Raw genomic sequence first — 19442 nt, 5'->3', positions numbered from 1 at the left:
ACATCGCCGCGATCGGCGATGTGTGGTATTAGCCGCGGGTCCCAGCCGTTGATTAGCGCCGGGACCGACGCGATATGATGCGGGATCGCGGCGCGATCCCGCTTCATATCGTGGGAGCCGGCGCAGGACGTAAATATACGTCCTGCGTCGTTAAGGGGTTAAGGACATGTGCACAGAGGTATAATCTGTGCCCGTAGAGTAACTACACAGAAACAAAAGGGACACTAACCTGTTAAAGGATGAAGGGCGTACAGGTACGCCCTTGCGTCCTGGTACTTAACCCCTTAAGGACTCAGGGTTTTTCCGTTTTTGCACTTTCGTTTTTTCCTCCTTACCTTTTAAAAATCATAACCCTTTCAATTTTCCACCTAAAAATCCATATTATGGCTTATTTTTTGAGTCACCAATTCTACTTTGCAGTGACATTAGTCATTTTACCCAAAAATGCACGGCGAAACGGAAAAAAAAAAATAATTTTGCGACAAAATCGGAAAAAAAAACTCCATTTTGTATCTTTTGGGGGCTTCCGTTTCTACGCAGTGCATATTTCGGTAAAAATGACACCTTATCATTATTCTGTAGGTCCATACGGTTAAAATGATACCCTACTTATATAGGTTTGATTTTGTCGCACTTCTGGAAAAAATAACTACATGCAGGAAAACGTATACGTTTAAAAATGTCATCTTCTGACCCCTATAGCTTTTTTATTTTTCCACATACAGGGCGGTGTGAGGGCTCATTTTTTGCGCTGTGATCTGAAGTTTTTATCGGTATGATTTTTCTTTTGATCGGACTTTTTGATCACTTTTTATTCATTTATTCATGGTATAAAAAGTGACCAAAATAAGCTTTTTTGGACTTAGGAATTTTTTTGCGCGTACGCCATTGACCGTGCGGCTTAATTAATTATATATTTTTATAGTTCGGACATTTACGCACGCGGCGATACCACATATGTTTATTTATTTATTTTTTTTACAGTTTTATTTTTTTTATGGGAAAAGGGGGGTGATTCAAACTCTTATTAGGGAAGGGGTTAAATGACCTTTATTAACACCTTTTTTTTTCATTTTTTTGCAGTGTTATAGGTCCCATAGGGACCTATAACACTGCACACACTGATCTCCTATGCTGATCACTGGCGTGTATTAACACGCCTGTGATCAGCATTATCGGCGCTTGACTGCTCCTGCCCTGGATCTCAGGCACGGAGCAGTCATTCGTCGATCGGACACCGAGGAGGCAGGTAAGGGCCCTCCCGGTGTCCGGTCAGCTGTTCGGGACGCCGCGATTTCACCGCGGCGGTCCCGAACAGCCCGACTGAGCAGCCGGGTCACTTTCAGTTTCACTTTAGAAGCTGCAGTCAGCTTCTAAAGGGTTAATATCGCACATCGCCGCGATCGGTGATGTGTGGTATTAGCCGCGGGTCCCGGCGACGCGATATGATGGGAGCGCGGCGCGATCCCGCTTCATATCGCGGGAGCCGGCGCAGGACGTAAATATACGTCCTGCGTCGTTAAGGGGTTAAGGTGAAGGTGCACCTGTACGCCCTGAATCCTTGAGCAGCTTTCAAGCGAGTGCAGGAGCTGCGCTTGCTTCAGAGGAGCGAGTCTGCTACTATCAGTAACCTCACAATCACTGCTTATGCCAGGCAGCAGCGATCCCGCCGCTGGCCGGAATTTAACCCTTTAGACGCAGTTATCAATGCCGACCACGGTGTCTAAAGTGAAAGATGCCTGCAGCTCAGTGGAGCTCACGTGATCGTGGGGGTCCGTGAGCCAAACTGGCAGAGGATGGTCCCCTTACCTGCCTCCTGCTGCCTGATCACTGTTCCAACTATGTAGCCTGGCTTAGCCAGGCTATATCAGTGGATTGCCGATCTTACTGTATAATGCTATGCTATAGGCATAGCATTATACAGTAAATGCAATATAATGATTTCATTTAAAAGTCCCCTATGAGGCCTTAAATAGTGTTAAGTTTAATGTCTTTACCTGATCCACCAAAAGGAGTGCTGGCCAGTGTTGTAGGTCTGCTCTTACCATTAGCCACGGGCAATGGAAACATCTGAAAAACAAAAAGATGGTAATTAAAAAAAAAGCTAACAAACAATGACATGTTTGAAAAAGCAATAACTGGTTGGGTGACAGGCTTAAAGTCTTAATTTCTTAAAAATGTAAAAGAAAAAGAAAAACAAACATTGGAAGATAAAGGCTTTTACTGAGCAATGTAATTCTTAGAGTTTGTGACATTTTGTACTTTTTAATTAGTTGTAAATCTTTGTTGATACGTGTGGCATTGTGTGTGTAATTATGTTAGCTGATCGGATCCTAACGGCAAATGGCTACTATCGGGTCCCGACGGACCATTGTGCTCGCACTATTTTTTTTCTTCTCAAAACTCCAGTTCCTCTGGCCGGACTGCCGACTGAACTCCGAATAGCGGAGTCTGACAGCAACGTGAATGAGGCCTAATCCAACGCTATCGTATGAGGGCTGAATTTTTTCACGACAAGCTGTACTTTTTATTGGTACCATTTTTGCAATACATGCTACCTTTTAATCTTTTTTATTCCTCATTTTGGACCAAAATTATTGATTGCGTTTTTTTTTTTTTTTTATAGCGCTCATTACGAACGGGGCAATACATATGTGTAGATTGTTTTTTTCTTTGTGATAATACAGGGCTTTATTGGTAACAGGGCATTTATTTATTTTTATTTATTTATTACACTAACATTCAGCGTGTGCGATCCAGCCTATGGCTGGACCTCGGAGGCTGCCAACTGATGGCCTCCTGCTCTGGCAACTATCGGGACCACATGAGCAGGGTCGCCGTTGGGAAACACGCGGAGTCCCCTCCCATAGATGCCATGATCAGTACTTCTCACGGTATGCATGAAGTTAATGCTGCCAAGACCGGCATAATCTCAGTTGCAGCAGTGGGATACCAGACGTGATTGACAGCCGGGTTCTGTCACCGATCTCCAGCAGTGCACCATGCAGAGCAGGAGGTCAATAGAACATACACCACCTCCTATTGAGGCAACAAGTCAGAAGATGGGATGTATGCATAGGTCCTATGGCGGGAAGGGATGAACAACATCATCTTAAAGTCTAAAAATGAATCTGTTCATTTAAAGGGGTTCTCCACTGCTTTAACCTTCTTTGGCCAGTTAGTATTGTGGCTATATGTCATTAACGCTTTCTTTCCTGTTGCTAACGCTACTATATGTGGTTTTTTTTTGTTTTTTTTTAACCTTTTTTAACAGACCCGGAAGCTGGCTAATTCCTTAGTTTGCTGGCTTGCCTCGACCACTTTTTTTTTCTCTGTGTGTATTTTTTCTAGGTTAGTGTTAACATAACCCCAGTGTGTCAGGTCCGAGGCTGACATCAATGGCACATGCGCAGATGAACATCACGATCGAGGACGAACTGCGCATGCGCCAATCACCGGAGCCGATTCGCCGCAAGCAGCCCAATCAGCATTCAGCTTAGAAGAAGCTGAAAGTAAGGAGGTGCGCGCTTATGAAGGAAGAATATTCATTAGCGCGGGAGGCGGGCACGAACGGAGCGAGGGGCAGGCCAGCCTCCCACACAACACCCTGCAGGGGGACGTATCGATGGTAAGATGGCGGCGGAAGAAAAAAAAAAAAGTGGTCGAGGCAAGCCAACAAACTAAGGAATTAACCAGCTTCCGGGTCTGTTAAAGGTTAAAAAACAAAAACAAAAAAAACCACATATAGCAGCATTAGCAACAGGAAAGAAAGCGTTAATGACATATAGCCACAGTACGTACTAACTGGCCAAAGAAGGTTAAAGCAGTGGAGAACCCCTTTAAAAGAGAAAAAAATCCTGGCTAATTTTTTTTGCTGGCTCCTTGATTCAAAACAAATTTGCCAAGCCCCAGTAACAGTCTACATAATGTAAGCACCAAACCCAGGAAGTGCGTGCAGGGCACTTCGAGGCACAGCTCTTCTAGACTTTAATGATATTGCACCTGCTGGGGAACGCTCACTTTCCTTTTTGCCAATTTTCTTTTTGCACTTCCGTTTTTATCTCCTCCCCTTTTAAAAATAATGCTTTCAATTTTGCACTTACAGATCCATATAAAGGGCCAATTGTACTTTTAATGACATCAATCCTTTCATATCAAAATTTACATCAAAACCAAAAATATATATATTTGTGGGGTGAAATTGGGACAAGGCGAGGAGGAAAAAACAAAAACTTAGTCCTTAAGGAGTGAGAATTTTATTTTTACATTTTCGTTTTTCCTCCTCACCTTCAAAAAAAATCAAACATGACTAGTATTTTTTTTAAGCTTGTTTTTTGCGCGACCAGTTGTCTGTTGTAATGCCATCACTAAAATGTATAGCACAATGGAAAAAATACTATTTGTGTGGAGAAATTAAAAAGAAAACCGCTATTTAGCTAATTTTGTAATGTTTCGTTTTCACGCCGTACAATTTACGGTAAAAATTACATGTGTTCTTTATTACTTGGGTCAATACGATTAAAAGGATACCCATGATAACATACTTTTCTATTACTGTTGCGCTTAAAAAAATTTAAAATTTTAACCAAATGAGTACGTTTAAAACCCCTCTATTTTGCTGACCTATAACTTTAATTTTTCCGTATAAGCGGCAGTATGAGGGCTCATTTTTTGCGCCGTGATCTGTACTTTTTATTGATACCATATTTGCTTATATAAATCTTTTAATACATTTTTTATTAATTCTTTTTGGAATAAAATGTTCTAAAAAAGCGGCTATTTTGGACTTTTTTTACGTTCATGCTGTTCACTGTACAGTATCATTAACATTTTATTTTAATAGTTAGGATATTTACGCACGCGGTGATCGTAACATAGTAACATAGTTCATAAGGTTGAAAAGAGACCAGAGTCCATCAAGTTTAACCTATAACCCTAATAAGTCCCTATTGAGTTGACACCAAATATGTATAAAAATTTTTCTTTTTTCCCCACACTTTTTGGGGGTGAACTAGGGAAAATGGGACAATGTGTTTTTATTGGGGAAGGGAATTTTTCAAATGATTACACTTTAACCCCTTAAGGACCAAGGACGTACCGGAACGTCCTTGGTCCTGCTCCCGTGATATAACGCGGGGTTACACGGTAACCCCGCGTCATAGTGAAGCCGGGACCCGCCGCTAATAGCGCAAAGCGCCGATCGCGCCGCCGCAAGCTATTAACCCTTTAGCCGCGCACTCAGAGCTGAGCCATGCGGCTAAATGTGAAAGTAAAAACTGCCGGTTAGCTCCGTGGGCTGTTCGGGATAGCCGCAGCAAAATCACGGCATCCCGAACAGCGGGAGGGTCCCTACCTACCTTCTCGCTGTCCGATCGCCGAATGACTGCTCAGTGCCGGAGATCCAGGAATGAACAGTCAAGCGGAAGAATCATCGATCACTGGTTTCCTATGAGAAACCAGTGATCAATGATAAAGATCAGTGTGTGCAGTGTTATAGGTCCCTATGAAAAAAAAGTGAAAAAAAAGGGAAGATCATTTAACCCCTCCCCTATTAAAAGTTTGAATCACCCCCCTTTTGCCATTAAAAAAAAAAAAAAACAGTGTAAATAAAAATAAACATATATGGTATCACCGCATGCGGAAATGTCCGAATTATAAAAATATATCGTTAATTAAACCGCTCGGTCAATGGCGTACGCGCAAAAAAATTCCAAAGTTCAAAATAGGACTTATAAAAAGTGACCAAAAATGCACTATCAATGCAAAAATGGTACCGTTAAAAACTTCAGATCACAGCGCAAAAAATGAGCCCTCATACCGCCCCATACACGGAAAAATAAAAAAAGTTATAGGGGGTCAGAAGATGACAATTTTAAACTTATTAATTTTCCTGCATGTAGTTATGATTTTTTCCAGAAGTACGACAAAATCAAACCTATATAAGTAGGGTATCATTTTAATAGTATGGACCTACAGAATAAAGATAAGGTGTAATTTTTACCGAAAAATGTACTACGTAGAAACGGAAGCCGCCAAAATTTACAAATCGGCGTTTTTTTTTCAATTTTGTCGCACAATGATTTTTTTTACATTTCACCGTCGATTTTCGGGCAAAATGACTGACGTCATTACAAAGTAGAATTGGTGGCGCAAAAAATAAGCAATCATATGGATTTTTTAGGTGCAAAATTGAAAGAGTTATGATTTTTTAAAGGCAAGGAGCAAAAAATGAAAATGTAAAAACGGAAAAAACCCCGGTCCTTAAGGGGTTAATAGTCCCCATAGGGGACTATTTATAGCAATCATTCGATTGCTAATACCATTCAGTATAGGACATAGCACTGATCCATATTATCGGTCATCTTCTGCTCTGGTCTGCTCGATCGCAGACCAAAGCAGAAGACCCGTGGAAGGCAGCGGAGGCAGGTGAGGGGACCTCCGTCTGCCATTCTGGATGATCGGATCACCGGGGCAGCGCTGCGGGCGAACCGATCATCCATTTTAGTGACCGTGATGCTGCAGATGCCGTGATCTGTATTGATAACGGCATCTGAGGGGTTAATGGCGGACATCCGCGCGGATGTCCGCCATTAGCGGCGTGTCCTGGCTGGGAGGGCGGGGGGAGATAGGGTTAATTCAAACTTTTGTTAGGGAAGGGGGTAATTCACGTTTTTAGTCCCCATAGGGGGACTATACCATGCTATACATGCTTCTGATTGCATACATTGATCAATGTTATTACTGCATGGCTGGCTGGGAGAAGCAGAGGACCCAGTGAGCAAATGGGCACAGTTAACTGCACTGTAGACGCGGAAATCAACTTGCGGTACCTAAAGGGTTAATGCAAGACCCAATCGGCGGTGCCTGGCAGTAAACGTGGGTCCTGGCTGCCCATAGCAACCGGGACCCACCAGGTTTGAAGCGATCTCAGCGCCTGAGAAAGGTCTAAACCCCGGTAACAGGAACAGGGCGTATAGGTATGCCCTCGGTCCTAAAAGGGGTATTCCGGGCAAACACATTTTATCCCCTATCCAAAGGATAGGGCATAAGATGTCTGATCGCGGTGGGCCCACCGCTGGGACCCCCGCGATCTCCCTGCAGCACCCGCATACTATGCGGGAGCTGAGTCTCCAGTTTCGGAAACCTCCGGATTTCCAGGACTGGGGATGCGACATCACGCCACACCCCCTCCATTCATGTCTATGGTTTCCGAAACTGGAGACTCAGCTCCCGCATAGAATGTGGGTGATGCAGGGAGATAGCGGGGGGTCCCAGCAGCGGGACCCAGCGATCAGACATCTTATCCCTTATCCTTTGGATAGGGGATAAAATGCTTTTGCCCGGAATACCCATTTAAGTACCAGGTAGCAAGGGTATACCTGTACGTGCTTCGTTCTGGACGGGTTAACTTATCAGTGGCACAGTAAACATCATTGAAATCTTATAGTTTGAAAGAGTCCATCAAGTTCCACCTAAAACCCTTTTGCTTTAGGTGGAACTTTGACACACACACACACACTTACTTTTGTTTTACTTATCTGGAATCTATCCATCCAATACTTCCACCTGTAGCAAGCTTTTGCCCCCCATCTTTTATATTTTATTAAATAGGTTTTTAAGTAAAATAAATTATACAAATATCAGGCAGAACAGGGACAGTTCCCATCATAAACATTTATGCTAAAAAGGTCTTAGATGTTGGTGCAAACTCTGGAACCAAACTTCTATTAACAGAATAAGGGTCCCAAGCTTCATTTTGCTGGAGAGAAGACCACTGGAAGCTAGCAGAGGATGAGCTGGTGCGCACGTAAAGTGAATACAAATGATACAAGCTCCAATGAACCTTTTAGAAATTCTCCCGAAAGCAAAAAAAAAAAAAAAGTCCCCTCAACCTAAAGAGGTGAAATTCATATGAAATCAGGCATACAGGGGATACACAGCAGAGGGATTATGCAACTATATTGAAGCCCGCATTTGAAACGCAGGTGCATTGCAACTGACAATTTCATCCTGTTAGAGTGTTTCAACCAGCGTGCAACAGCACTAACAGAATGCATTTTGTCTGCTGCCCCATTCCCTAAAATTTGTCTAGCCCTTCGATATCCAAAGGTTTGGGGACAACTAGCCAATTTAGGGAGTCTGACCGCTGGAACCCCCACTAATCAAAAACAGAGGCCCCTTGTCTCATGAAGAAAGGAATCATGCATGCTTGACCACTCTAGTCAGCGAGGTATAACCATTACAGCGAGGTATAACCTTTACTGTAGATAAAGGGATAACCTCTTACTTGAATGAGCAAGTTTTTTAGTAGTCAACCAAAAAATAAAAATAAAAGGCATATGGGCAATTGGAGAAAGACATACAATAACAATGCATAGACCGGGGTAGAGGTGTAGAGGGAGGATAAACCGAAGATCTTAAGATTGCTTCCCATGGATGCCAGGACCATTTTGGATCAATAGACCACAATTTTCAAAGGCACCACAAGAAGGGGAGTACACCTCTAAGCATAACGGAGTCCTAGATAAACCCGGCCATTGGCCCTTAAAGGCTAACTGAACAAAAAATGTAATTCTATCTTGTACACAGAAATCCCAGGGATCCCAAGACAAAGAAGAGACATCCAGAGATACACAAGGGAAGGCAAACAAAACATCTAAGGGATGGTACCATCTCAACCAAACTTTCCAGCCTGCCTCTTACAAGGCAACTTTAGAGAGCTTGGAGGTAACTTCAGCCATTTGACTCCATTCCCTGAGCTCAAAGGAGCGGCCCAGATCTGTCTCCCAGGCAGACATATATGAAAGTTTGTCTTTAGTACCAAAAATGGATGGTGGAAATGAAGCCTCTGCCCTCTGAAGAGAGAATACAAAGATTGATAGTGTGTGTGTGAAAAGTCACAACCACATCCAGTGTTTTGAGGCTAGCTAAAAAGTGAGAGATTTGGCTGAGCCAAAACATTTCTGAATCAAGAAGAGGCGATTGCAAAGTGAAGCGAACTCTAAGACTATCCCATAGGGCTAGCGATTGTGACAGCGGAAGACAGAATCGGGGGTCTATCCTTAGCAGTCAGCAACTGAAGGGGGGGGGGGACAAGGGGACACAACGGGGCTGCTAAGGCCTCTATTGGGACACACTGAGGGGCCTGCATGAGTAAGTAAGACCAATCTCGCTGCTTGGTAATACTTAAGATTAGGTACACCCAAGCCTCCCTGGAGGGGAAATAAGAGTCTTACTACCTCCAGCCTACCTCGTTCACCCCATACAAAACCCAAGAGGTCCCTCTGAGGGCATTCAAGTGCTGAAGCAGGGATGGTTAAGGGAAGAGGGTATTCCCAATGGCGTGTTGCGGGGGTCAACCATGCCCCCTCAATGCAAGTCTATGGGGGAGTCAACACACCCCCTCCCATAGACTTGCATTGAGGGGGCGTGTCATGAAGGCACAAGGGGGCATGGCCACCCCCCGCAGCGCGAACACCCAGTTCGGAACTAAACGATCCGAACGCTGGCCAGTGGAGTACCCCTTTAAAGTCTAAATTAAGCTCCAGGCGTTTAACGGTCCCATCTGGCAAATTAATATTTAAAGGCTTCGGACTTGGATGGGTTTCCATTCCAGACCCAAGATCTCCCTCAACTGCAAAGAAAGCCACTTGTGTTCTCCTGCCCTGGTATGATTGGTCCTAATCGCTGAGGAATTTCTGAACAGCGCTCCGAGAGGCTCTATGGCCAAGGCAAAAAGGATGGGAGAAAGGGGACATCGCTGCCTTGTGCCTCTCCCTATGGGGAAGGCACTCAACTCATGACCCCTAACAATTTTTGCCATGGATGGGCATATAGATTGCTCAGTAATGTCACGAATGACTGACTAAAACCCCTATTCCGTAAGGCTGAGAACAAGCATTCCTAATTCGAGGACTCAAAGGCCTTCTGTAGGTTGAGGGAGAGAGGAAACCCAGAGCGAGTTAAGAGGGCTACCATCCCAGGAGGATCACAAAGAGATTAAATCACTCTTCACGTTTGATCAGGCAAAATAATGGCCACACAGTATTCCAGGCTCAATGGTTCCCCCTCATGGATAGCGTTACGGACCCGGACGGTATCTCATTCACTTCAATGAGCCGAACGGTGACTACGGTCAGCTCATTTTTTCCCCATATCCGGTTTTCTGACTGGACCTAAAACCGTGACCTCGGTCCATGTCAGGAACTTTCTGGAGCAGAAGAGGTTTGATATGCGGAATTGCTCCTACTCTGGCCAGTTCATGACCCAGACAGAGGTGTCAGCAGAGAGCACTGTGGTCCGACAGAAAAGAACTACACAACTTCCTCTGTAGTATACAGCAGCTGATAAGTACTGGAAGGATTAAGATTTTATTAATAGAAGTTATTTACAAATCTAACTTATCGGAGCCAGTTGATTTGGAAAAATTGAGGATTTTAAGAACCACCACTAGGGGTCCCCATAGCATCCACAACGCACTCCTGTCTGCTTGCGGCATCACCTTTGTCCAAGCCAGAGAGTGGGACTAGCACTCCTCAGTGCTGACTTCTGTCCTGACTGCAACATGAAAACAGAGAGGAGGGGGTTACAGAGCAGCCTGCAGTGATTGTATGAAGAGACCCAGCACAGCGGACTATAAGGGTGTGTTTGAACACGCTAGTAACTAGCAGTGGGGTTCCCACTGCGAGTTATGGTACTGCAAAAGTGTCAGATTTGCATTAATATTTTTTGTGGGGTATGACAGGTACTCTTTAAATGTGCAGACAGAAATGTAGAGCTCATCAACAGGTTTAAGCTTCAATAGAGCAAACACTTCTAACATACAGAAAATTTGCCCAATTGCAAACATTACTTCTTTCAAGCAAGGCCTCTAAATAATAATAATAATAATAATAAAAGCAGCAACCGGTCAACTTTTCCTCTACACAGGCCTTAAAGGGGTACTCTGGTGAAAACCTTTTTTCTTTTAAATTAGCTGGTGGCAGAAAGTTAAACATATTTGTAAATTAAACAAGAAAGAATTGGGGCTCAGGGTAAATGATGCATGGACACAACTGGCTAAATAGGTTGAATGATATTTATTATTTATAATTTATAGTAATCAAATTAGTAAGACGTGGTATGTACCGTGACTTACAGGGCCCCCAAAGGCCTGAATAACGATATTGAACTGTTTGGCTTTTTGGAATAATACTACAATAGGGGGGTCCCTTTTGACGGTCCGTCGTGTGTCTGGCTGTGTTATCAGCACCACGACGGACCCTTCATTGGGCCCTCCCCATGACATCATTTTTCTGCAGTTTCAGTATAGTTAGTTTTTTTAAATAATTAATTTAATGAATTTTTTTGATTTTTTAATGAATTTTTTTGATTTTTTAATGAAGTATATTGAAGGATAATATTTTGAACTGGGTTTTGCATTTTTGAGCCCCATATGCTGATTTCTTCATATGTCCTTTTGTTTACATTATCTATACATTACATACACAACTAAAACTCTCAAGCACATAATACAGTCCAATCTATTTATTTACTTTTATACATTATATCTATTTATTTACTTATATACATGTTGCAATATAATATAATGAATTTTAAAAGATACTGTATAAGGTCTATAGGAATATTTTATTCACTATGTATAGTAATACAATCTGTCCCAATTTAAATCTATTGTGCTCCCATTATATATTATATATATATATATATATATATAATATATATATATATATTTTTTTTTTTTTTTTTTGCATATTTATATATTTATATTTTTCCTCTGTATTTAGTTCTCTATTTGGAATATTTTATAATTTGCACATTTATCCAGACTCATTGTTTTTATAATATTTTTATTATATTTACATTTATTTATCATTTAAAGCAAGAAAATATGTTTTATGTTTTAGTGCACATAGGTCAAATTCTTTTCAATTCCATATATTCAAGCACTTTGGAATATTATAATTTAATACAACCTTATTAGGCTATACTATCACTGCCAATATGTTTACTACGATTCCCATTCACCACTCCGTTACTACTTTGTATTTATTTACACTGGAAGTGACGAATCCAGTAGAGGAGGAGTTTAACATATATAAATTTAAGTTTGAGACGGAACACCACACAATTTATATTGCTGCTGAGGAAAAGACTGAGTATGGTCTTGAAACGCGTCCAGCCCCCCCAACACGACTATCGAAACCACGTACATAAACCTTTCTTTCTGAGTCCCGCATCGATAGGTGTCTCACCCGGTCAGTTGCCAACCACGTACGCGCGCCTTGTAGCCACGAGGACGCGACCGCTACTCTGAATAGAAGCGCTGGAGCTACAACATTCTGAGCCCACAGCCAGTCACGGCACCTCTACCATAGGAGACGGCAGAGTCCCCCAACAGTATCCTCTCCCGCAGAGAGATAGATAACAGAGTTCGTTCCAGTAAAGCGCAAAGGAGAAAGTGCAGGAGAGATCGCAGTATCTCCAACCATTCGTAAAAACCGCAGGAGAGACCACAGGATCCGCAGTATCCCCAAAGAGCAACAGCATCCTGACAAGTACCGGTCCCGGGGCGGTGAGCATAACTGTATCATTCTGCTAACTGTTACAATTGCCGGCAATTATTGCAATTCTGCTACCAAATGATATACTTACTCTGTTACCAAAGGACATAACAGCGCTACACTAATATGCTTTAACGAACTGGATACAAATCTATTCAACTATTTATTAAAAGACTCAATAGACTGTGGTTATATTGCTATAAATAGCCCCATGGGTTGCTATTAGATACTAACATCTACAAAGAGGTCCAAACCCTAAAGAGGACCTTTGTTGGTTATCCATAATTTATTTTATTTTTTTTTGAGTAGTTTCAATAGTACTATTATGTTTTAATTAATATTTTATATTCATGATATAATTCTTATTTGCAATTTTATCTATATTATTATATTTTATTTATACTTATTGTAGGGATTGCCGTGGCTCTACAAGGGCCCTGTAAGTCACGGTACATACCACGTCTTATTAATTTGATTACTATAAATTATAAATAATAAATATCATCATTCAACCTATTTAGCCAGTTGTGTCCATGCATCATTTACCCTGAGCCCCAATTCTTTCTTGTTTAATATTACCAATTTCAATCACCTTGGGTATAGGTGATTTTTTTGGGGTAGCCCGGGTTGCTGTTGGTTACGGTGAGGACATAGAGCCACTCCATATCCCCTTTTTAATCTATATTTGTAAATTACTTCTATTAAAAAATCTTAATCCTTCCTGTACTTATTAGCTACTGAATACTACAGAGGAAATTCTTTTCTTTTTGGAATGCTCTCTGATTACATCACGAGCACAGTTCTCTCTGCTGACGTTATAATAATAATAATAATAATAATAATAATAATAACGTTTTATTTATTGTTGTCCTTAGTGGGATTTGAACCCAAGTTCCCAGCACTGCAAGGCAGCAGTGCTAACCACTGAGCCACCATGCTGCCCTTAGCATACATCTGCTATGCATGGTTGCTAAAATGGACAGAGATGTCAGCAGAGAGCACTGTGCTTGTGATGTCATCAGTGTTCCAAAAAGAAAGGAATTTCCTCTGTAGCATTCAGCAACTAATAAGTACTGGAAGGATTAAGATTTTTTAATAGAAGTAATTTACAAGTATGTTTCACTTTCTGCCACCAGTTTATTTAAAAGAAAAAAGGTTTTCACCGGAGTACCCCTTTAAAATCTGTCATCAGTATCACTCGCACTAAACCTGTCATACAGACCGGACCGGGGTGACTGCTGTTATTTATCAGCAGGCACCCCATGCAAATTTACAACGGCGATTTGCGGCTATTCCGGGTCATATGGGTCTACGGTGACCCGAAAAATAAGGGGGATCGGGGTGGTCCCTGCCACCCCTCCTATTGGTCGTCTAGAAGAGAGGAACAATAGCAAATTGGGGGCGGGGGGGGGGGGGGGGGTGTTAACTTTCGGTTTCCCCATTCTGCCCACCCACAATAGGCGGGGAAGAACGGGGAAACAGACAAGGACCGGCGCCGAGTGTCCACTTACCCAGCGGCGGCGATGTCATGCAGCTGGCTCCCTGGATCCTACGGAAGCCGGTGAGTTGCCTAGCAACATCTAGAGGGCTACAGTTTGAGACCACTATACAGTGATCTCTAAACTGTGGCCCTCCAGATCTTGCAAAACTACAACTCCCAGCATGCACACACAGCAAACAGCTGTATCGGCATGCTGGGAGTTGTAGTTGCGTACCTCCAGCGGTTGCTTAACTACATCTCCCAGCATGCCCTTCGGCGATCAGTACATGCTGGGAGTTGTAGTTTTGCAACAGCTGGAGGCGCACTGGCTGGAAAATACTGAGTTAGGTAACAGAACCTAACTGAAGGTTTTCCAACCAGTGTGCCTCCAGCTGTTGCAAAAGTACAACTCCCAGCATGCACGGTCTGTAAAAAGTAAAACAACATATACACCCCTTACATTGCCCCACCTCGCCCCCCCCCCCCCCCAATAAAAATGAAAACGTATCGTACGGCAGTGTTTAAAAAACAGAGCCTCCAGCTGTTGCAAAACAACAACTCCCAGCATTTCTGGACAGCCACTGACTGTCCAGGCATGCTAGGAGTTTACCAACAGTTGGAGGCACCCTGTTTGGGAATCACTGGCATAGAATACCAGTGTTCACCCCTATGCAATCCCCAATTTAGTCCTCAAATGCACATGGCTCTCTCTCTCACTTCGGAGCCCTGTCGTATTCCAAGGAAACAGTTTAGGGACACATATGGGGTATTTCCGTAATCAGGAGAAATTGCACTACAAATTTTGGGGGGCTTATTCTCCTTTTACCCCTTCTGAAAAGGAAAAGTTGGGGGCTACCCCAGTCTGTTAGTGTAAAAAAATAATTTTGACACTAACATGCTGGTGTTGCCCCATACTTTATTTTCACAAGCGGTAAAAGGAAAAAAAGACCCCCAAAATTTGTAATGCAATTTCTCCTGAGTACGGAAATGCCCCATATGTGGGTTTAAAATGCTCTGCGGGCGCACAAGGCTCAGGAGTGAGAGCGCACTATGCACATTTGAGGCCTAAATCAGTGATTTGCATAGGGATAGCTGATTTTACAGCGGTACTGACAAACGAAATACCCACATGTGACCCCATTTTGGAAACTACACCCCCTCACGGAATGTAACAAGGGATATAGTGAGCCTGAACACCCCACAGGTGTGTGACGAATTTTCGTAAAATTTGGATGAGAAAAATGAAAAAAAAAAATTATATATATATATATGTTTCTTCACTAAAATGCTGGTGTTACCCTAATTTCATTTTCACAAGGGAAAATAGAAGAAATGGGGTTACAAATTTTGGGGGGCTTTTTTCCTGAGAACATACCCCATATGTGGATTTAAAATGCTCTGTGGGTGAACTACATTGCTCAGAAGAGAGGGAGAGACATTGGGCTTTTGAAGAGAAAATGTTTCTGGAATTGAAGGCCACCTGTGTTTACAAAGCCCCCATAGTGCCAGAACAATGGAACCCCTTCCCCCCCCCCCCCCCCCCCCCCCCCCCACACACACACACACACACACACACACACACGTGACCCCATTTTGGAAACTACACCCCTCGGGTAATGTAATAAGGGCTCCAGTGAGCATTTATGCCCCACAGGTGTCTGACAGATTTCTGGAACAGTGGTCCGTGAAATTGAAAAATGTAATTTTTCATTTGCACAGCCCACTGTTCCAAAGATCTGTCAAACGCCAGTGGGGTGTAAATACTCACTGCACCCCTTATTAAAGGGGTTGTGCGCTGCCCTGCCTTTCGGAGCTCCGCACGCAGCGTCCGGAAGTTCATTACTCCGAACGCTGTGTGCGGGCTTCCGTGTTCGCGGCCGCCGGGCGTGACGCCACGCCCGCCCTCTCAACGAAAGTCTATGGGAAGGGGGCGCGACCGCTGTCACGCCCCCTTCCCATAGACTTTGGTACAGGGGGCGGGCGCGATGTCACCAGGGGGCCGGGAACACTGAAGCCCGCACACAGCGTTCGGAGTAATGAACTTCCGGACGCTGCGTGCAGAGCTCCAAAAGGCAGGGCAGCGCACAAACCCTTTAAATTCTGTGAGGGGTGTAGTTTCCCAAATGGGGTCACATGTTGGGGGGGTCCACTGTTCTGGCACCACAAGGGGCTTTGTAAACGCACATGGCCCCTGACTTCCATTCCAAACAAATTCTCTCCCAAAAGCTTAATGGCGCTACTCTTTTGAGCATTGTAGTGCGCCAGCAGAGCACTTGACGCTATCTTTGAAAAGACAGACATCATGGGAAATGTAGCAGCGTGAGGAAATCCTATATGAGGAGAGGCTGGAATTAAATGGGCACAGTCAGATTCAAAAACTTTTAATAGTTTGTTTACTGATAAAAATTAAAGACATTGTAATATGGTTGTTTCAATATTTTTTGAATATTTAATAATGAAAACTGCTCCTGAAAATCCCACCACTAGGGGTCCCCATACCTACTGGGACACTAACCAGTTCTGCAGCAGCATCAGGCTTGACCATTAGTGATGTACAAGAGATTACTCATGGACAAGGCTGCTTGCGCAGACACAAAAATCCCCTCCCACCACAAGGGATGGACACGCCCCCTTCCATGAGAGGATTTCTAACACCGTGAGCTGATGAAAAGAGGTATTTTATATTATATTATATTAGAGGTATTATATATTATATTTTATAACTAATAAAAATCAGGATTAGGCATTGAGGAACATTGACTTTTTTTTTTATTGTTTTATTTTTGTGGGATCTGACAGGTACGCTTTAAGGTGGAAGAGAACTCATGTAAGCCATACCAACTAGAATAGGTATCTAAACAATGCATACGTACTATGTTTAATAGCACATGCTGAAATATATAAACACCTTTAAATACTGGACTGCTTCTTTACATAAACTTGCTATACACAAATAATGTGTCTAGTGATATTTATACAGAAAATTTAAATGATGTTAGAACTATTTAAAATTCATCCACTCCTCTGAATCACCCCCAGCAATATATTATAAATATCTAACAAAAAATTAAGCACTATATGCAGGAACAGTTGTTTGGCTTCAGGCTCAACCAAAACTCATGCAGTCATTTCTTTATTCTGTATGATAAAAAAAAATAAAAAATAAAACTGTAAAAAGGCAAAAACACATTAAGTTATGTTAAAATTGTGTCTGAATTGGTATTAAAGGGGTGCTCCACCGGCGCACAGCTGTCACGCCCCCTCCCATAGGCTTGCATTGAGGGGCGGAGCATGACGTCACACGGGGGCAGAGGCTTGAAGTCACACGCCGCCTGCCCCGTGGTCGCCGGTAATCAGACCCGGAGCGAACATGCTCCGGGGACTGATTTAAACTGGGGTGCTGCGTGCAAGATCACAGGGGTCCCTTGGATAGGGGATAAGATGTCTAAGCACCGGAGTACCCCAAAAGTAAAAGATTTTTAAATAGAAGTAATTTACAAATCTGTAACTTTCTGGCACCAGTTGATTAAAAAAAAAAAAAAAAAAAAAAAAGTTTTCCAGTGGATAGGGATCGACCGATTATCGGTTTGGCCGATATTATCGGCCGATATTCACGATTTTGCGCATTATCAGTAATGCCCTGCCCCCCACCGCACTGTGACCGCCCCCACCGACCCACCCCACCTAGCCGCAGAACCCCCCCCCCCCCACACACACACACACACACACACATCCCCGGTTTTATAATTACCTGTTCCCGGGGTCCACGCTACTTCTGTCTCCTGCTGCATCCTGCGTTACGCTGTGCGCAATGACGAGTGATGTACTCAACGCGACGTCACTGTCAGTGCGCACAGTGACTGCTCAGGACGCCACCACTGGAGCCAGATGTAGAGTGGACCCCGGGAACAGGTAATTATAAAACCGGGGATGGGGGAGGCAATGGGGCCGGGGCGGTGGGGGGCGCGGCAAGGCGGTGGGAGACGTGGTGCGGTGGTGATAGGACCCCCGGACAGGCAAGGGGAGAGAAGCAGGTGGTGGTGGTGGCCTATGGCTTTAAATCAATGATCTGCAGTGGTGTCGCAGGGGGGGGGGGGGGATAAATAGCCGATAACTTATACCGGAATATCGGTATTAGTTCTTGGCTATTGGCCCTAACCTCCACAGATTATCGGTATCGGCCCTAAAAAAAAAAAAAAAAAAAAAACATATCGGTCGATGCCTACCAGGAGTACCGCTTTAATGTCTTGAAAGTGCATAAAAATGCTAATCTCTTGAATTCATAAACAAAACCTTAAGATTGCTTAAAGGGGTACTCCCACCCTAGACATCTTATCCCCTATTCAAAGGATAGGGGATAAGATGTCTGATCCCTGGGGTCCCGCCGCTACTGGCCGCCATGCCCCCTCCCATAGACTTGCATTGTGGGGACGGGCGTGACGGCACACGGGGGCAGAGTCCTGACGATCCTCCAGCACTTCCGGACAAAAAACCGGTGGGTGCCGCATGCAATACTGCGGGGTCCTGATGTCTAGGGTGGGAGTACACCTTTAAGCCTGTAAGCAATCACTTGCTTGTATCTGTATTTCTAACACAAGTTAGTTTCCTTTTAATATTTCAGTAGTCAAAAGAATAAGAACTTGCACAGAGATGAGATAATATAACAATATTCCAAGGCAATAACAAAAAACATACCAGATTTCAGGTCATACCAGTGGCAGATAGGGTTTACATTTCTAAATTTAGAAACTACCCCAATGGACAACAGACCTGTGGGTTAGTGTTAATTGAGATTTAGGTAATTCTTAAAGACTCAATTTAAACTTCAAAGCATCATGAAGATTGTCTTTAGATTTTCCCTTATCCTGATTGTCACCTCTTTAAAGTGGTGTTAGCAGCCGATACTTTGAAGAAGCGAATTTCTCACTTCCCTGCAAGTCTGTGACAAATAAGACAGGATTCCTGGTGTTAATGAGCTGAGAACTCACCCCCCAGAATAAGAGGAAATGAAGGATCCTCCTACCTTTTCACAACCTCTGTCACCCAGCACTAGGAGACAAACAGTAGAATAATAGTTGGGGGAATCCCTGCAAGGAGTGGGCTGCTGGGTGTCTTTCCTGAGCAAACCATTAGTTTTTCTACATGAATAGATCCTCACCACCAATGTATTTAAATATGTAACCAGCACAAGTCTCTTAGGCTGGGTCCACACTACGTTTTGTCCCATACGGGAGCGCATACGGCAGGGGGGAGCTAAAATCTTGCGCTCCCGTATGCCATTCATTTCAATGAGCCGGCCGGAGTGAAACGTTCGGTCCGGTCGGCTCATTTTTGCGCCGTATGCGCTTTTACAACCGGACCTAAAACCGTGGTTGACCACAGTTTTAGGTCCGGTTGTA

At 43.4% G+C, this 19442-nt stretch overlaps 1 protein-coding gene across 7 annotated transcripts in view; it reads right to left on the bottom strand.

Annotated features, from left to right (window-relative positions):
• TCF3 (transcription factor 3) overlaps positions 1-19442 on the bottom strand; it is a 193452-nt gene that overhangs the window by 119262 nt on the left and 54748 nt on the right. For 3 of the 7 annotated variants that reach the window (XM_056572494.1, XM_056572465.1, XM_056572483.1), the window contains exon 3: positions 1998-2070. The exons of the other annotated variants lie outside the window; for them this stretch is intronic. In XM_056572494.1, the coding sequence (XP_056428469.1) occupies positions 1998-2070 (73 nt within the window). The remainder of the gene's footprint in view (positions 1-1997; positions 2071-19442) is intronic. 7 annotated transcript variants of the gene reach the window in all.

This window comes from Hyla sarda, chromosome 1 (assembly GCF_029499605.1).
Source record: "Hyla sarda isolate aHylSar1 chromosome 1, aHylSar1.hap1, whole genome shotgun sequence".
NCBI classification, from domain to species: Eukaryota; Metazoa; Chordata; class Amphibia; order Anura; family Hylidae; genus Hyla; species Hyla sarda.
Note: the sequence above shows the minus strand (reverse complement) of the source record. Positions and strands in the feature narration are given on the sequence as shown.